At 34.9% G+C, this 3,643-nt stretch overlaps 1 protein-coding gene across 1 annotated transcript in view; it reads right to left on the reverse strand.

The window, feature by feature from the left end:
• Window positions 1-453: 453 nt before the first annotated feature.
• Window positions 454-3,643, reverse strand: part of HELRODRAFT_168806 (hypothetical protein) — a gene marked incomplete at both ends in the record, with an annotated part of 3,434 nt that continues 244 nt past the window's right edge. The window contains 4 exons of the mRNA XM_009014661.1: window positions 454-881; window positions 1,284-1,452; window positions 2,234-2,361; window positions 2,681-2,922. Coding sequence (XP_009012909.1) covers window positions 454-881; window positions 1,284-1,452; window positions 2,234-2,361; window positions 2,681-2,922 — 967 coding nt within the window. The remainder of the gene's footprint in view (window positions 882-1,283; window positions 1,453-2,233; window positions 2,362-2,680; window positions 2,923-3,643) is intronic.

The raw sequence follows: 3,643 nt of genomic DNA on the forward strand, positions 1-3,643 counted from the left end.
ATGATGAGGATGATGATGATGATGACGACGAGGTTGATGATGAGGAGGAGGATGACGACGATGACGACGAGGATAATGATGATGATGATGATGACGATGATGGTGATGATGATGACGATGATGATAGTGATGATGTCGTTGAATGTAGGCTCGTACTTAGGAAATTGGCACTATTGTATATGACAGCATAACCTAACATTGCAAAATAAACAAACAATAACAATCGTACGAACGAACAAACATACAAACATACATACAAACAAACATACATACAAACAAACATACATACATACATACAAACATACAAACAAACGAACATACACATTTACATACAAACAAACATACATACAAACAAACATACAAACATACATACATACATACAAACAAACAAACATCATCATCAACAAAACTTTGTCTTGTTTTTATTTTCTTCCTAACGACTTTAGCGTCAGCTTATAAATCATCATCATCGTCGTCGTCTTCATCATCATCATCATCATCCTCGCTGTCATCATCACTGCAGTTGTTACCTTTATTAATATTTCGGAAGTCATTTATTATATAGTGATTTTTGAGGTTAGCGTAATATGCTTTCCTGTTGTTGTTGTTGATGACGTCATTATCGTCGTCGTCGTTGTTGTTGTTGATGTTGTTGTTGTTGTTGATAAATTTGTTGCTAACGAAACTGACGTACTTGTCAATGTTGATGTTGTTGTTGTTGTTAATGATGTCATAGCCGTTGTTGTTAATGTTGTTGTTGTAATGTTTGTTTAGGCTGTTGTTGATTATATAATCTTTATTATTGTTGATGACGTAATTGATGTTGTTGTTGTTGTTGTCTGTGATTATTTCGTTGTTGTTTTTTAGTAACTTGTTATATTCTGTTTAGTAATAATTTTTCAATATTTACAACAAATTGTATATTTAGAAATTTAAATTTTATAGCATCAATTATGGTTGGGTATATAAAAGGCTTTTGTTATTATGTCTGTTTGTATCTATCTAATGAATTTCATTTTGTTTTTCACTCTCTCTATCTCTCTTTCTCTCTTTCTCTCTTTCTCTCTTTCTCTCTCTCTCTCTCTCTCTCTCTCTCTCTCTCTCTCTCTCTCTCTCTCTCTCTCTCTCTCTCTCTCTCTCTCTCTCTTACACAAGACTAATCATTTACTAATTTATTCAATCAAAAAATCAACCAGCCAGTCAATCAAATAACTAAACAATCAAACAACCAATCAATCGTTCAAGCAACCACAAATTAGATTAGAATTCTTCTCAATTCCGACCGTAAATTTGAACACAGGCACATCCCTGGCCGACTTTATTTCTGGCACAGCACCGATAAATCCCAAAATCACCCAGCTGCACACTTTTTATTGACAAGCGCATAGTAAAAGAATCACCTGATTGGTCAAATAACTCTGACGTCATTCTGCTTTCTGACGATGGAATTGCCTGGAGGAATTTTATTGTGCTTTACAATGAAAGAAATTTATGACAAATGAACGTATGGATGATTGGTTGGTTGGCTGGCTGGTTGGCTGGCTGGTTGGTTGATTGATTGGTTAATTTGTTGGGTAGTGTAATGAATGAATGTATGGATGAATGAATGAATGAATAAATGAATGAATGAATAAATGAATAAATGTGTATATGGATTAAAAATTAAATTAAAGATCGGATTAATGAACTAACAGACAAACTAACAAGAACAAATGAATGATTGAATGAACGAATAAATGAATTGAAAGACGATGGATTGTAGAATGAACAGACAGACAAATGAATGAAGGAACAAACGAACGAACGAATGAATGAAATGACTGACTGATAGGGTAATCAGACATGATTAATTCTCGATATGAGGAAAGATTTTTTTAAAGAAAAAAGTTGTCGGAGAATAAAAAATGTAGGGCTGTTGTTGCGGCGTGATGTAAAAATGAAGAAAAGAACATTTTTTGAATGAAAAAAAATGAAAAAAAAAAACAATTGAGAGAGAGAGTTGAGAATTGAAAGAAAAAGTTAGAAAACAATAATTTTAAAGAAGCCAATCAAAGAACACACACACGCTCACACGCCCACACGCCCACACACACCCACACGCCCACACACATCCACAAACGCACACAAACGCTTATACACACACACACAAACACCCACACACCCACACACGCACACACGCGCACACAAAAAAATAAACAATCCATGCAACATCAACGTCATCCTCACGACCTACATTCTGACCAATGGGATTAATCCAGGTCACATTGGCATAGGGATATGCAATCACGTGACAGTCCATGATAACCTCTCTGTTGAGAGTCTGGCCCAATTTTTTTATTGCGGGTGTAACATAGGGCCGATCTTTGATAGGGGTGTACGGATAGATTGGTGGGGGATATATATATATATATATATATTATAAAGAGATGCACAGACATGTGCGTGTGTGTGTGTGCGTGTGTGTCTTGTGGGCATGAATGTGTGTTTATATAAAACTTGATGATAAAAACAAACGGTTAAATACTAAACTTGAGCCATGTTACATTTAAAATTAGCAACAACAACAACAACAAAATCAACAAAAACAACATCAACAAAAACAACAACAACAACAACATCAGTAACAACAACATCAGTAACAACAACATCAACAACAACAACAACAACACAAACAACATACATTGGACAGTAATATTAACAGCCTTGTAATCATTTGGCGGTATATCATTGCTGGCCCTGCAAACGTACACCCCAGCATCGCGACGAGAAATATTGCGCAACATCAATACGTTACCTTCTTTTTTCCCGCCAAAATTTTCAAAAAAATTACCCGCCATATTACCGACAGCACCATTGTCGAACATTCTGTCGATTTCTATGTCGGTATTGTTGTCGAGTTTGTCGGTTTTTGTGTAGTAATAACTGTTGTTGTTGTTGGTGGTGGTATTGGATTTGTTCGCGAAGTTTTTTGCTTTAGTAGAATGAAAATCATTTTTGGTATTGTCAACATTTTGGTGTATGTTGTCAACATTTTTGTTAATGTTGTCAACATTTTGGCGAATGTTGTCAACATTTTTGTGAGCTTTGTAAACTTTTTTGCTGATTTCATAAAAATCGTTTTTGATTTTTTGATTGGCTGTTGTTGTTGTTGTTGTTGTTGTTGTTGTTGCGCCATTTGGTCCACTTTTTCCAATGCTACCTTAGTTAAAATTTTTTTTTTCAAATTAAGTTAATCGGCAATCCTCATCGCCTTCGTCGTCATCATCATCGACAAATTTCACCAACATTACCATCGTTATAATCATTTCATCATCCTGATTATTATCACTTCGTCATCGTCGTATGCCAATTAAGAACATTTTGTTAGTTCTATCATCAGTTACATTATAGCCAATGAGCTGCATCGTCAGAGTGTTGTTGTTAATAATGACATCATTATATTCATCATCGTCGTCGTCGTCATCATCATCTTTATAAAGGTCATCATCACCAATGAACCAGACGACAAATTACTTCTTCATTGCTTATAATCATCATCTAATCACCAAAATTGACATCATCATCATCATCATCATCATCATCATCATCATCATCATCATCATCATCATCATCATCATCATCATCATCATCATCATCATCATCA

The sequence above is a fragment of the Helobdella robusta genome, assembly GCF_000326865.2.
Source record: "Helobdella robusta unplaced genomic scaffold HELROscaffold_14, whole genome shotgun sequence".
NCBI classification, from domain to species: domain Eukaryota; kingdom Metazoa; phylum Annelida; class Clitellata; order Rhynchobdellida; family Glossiphoniidae; genus Helobdella; species Helobdella robusta.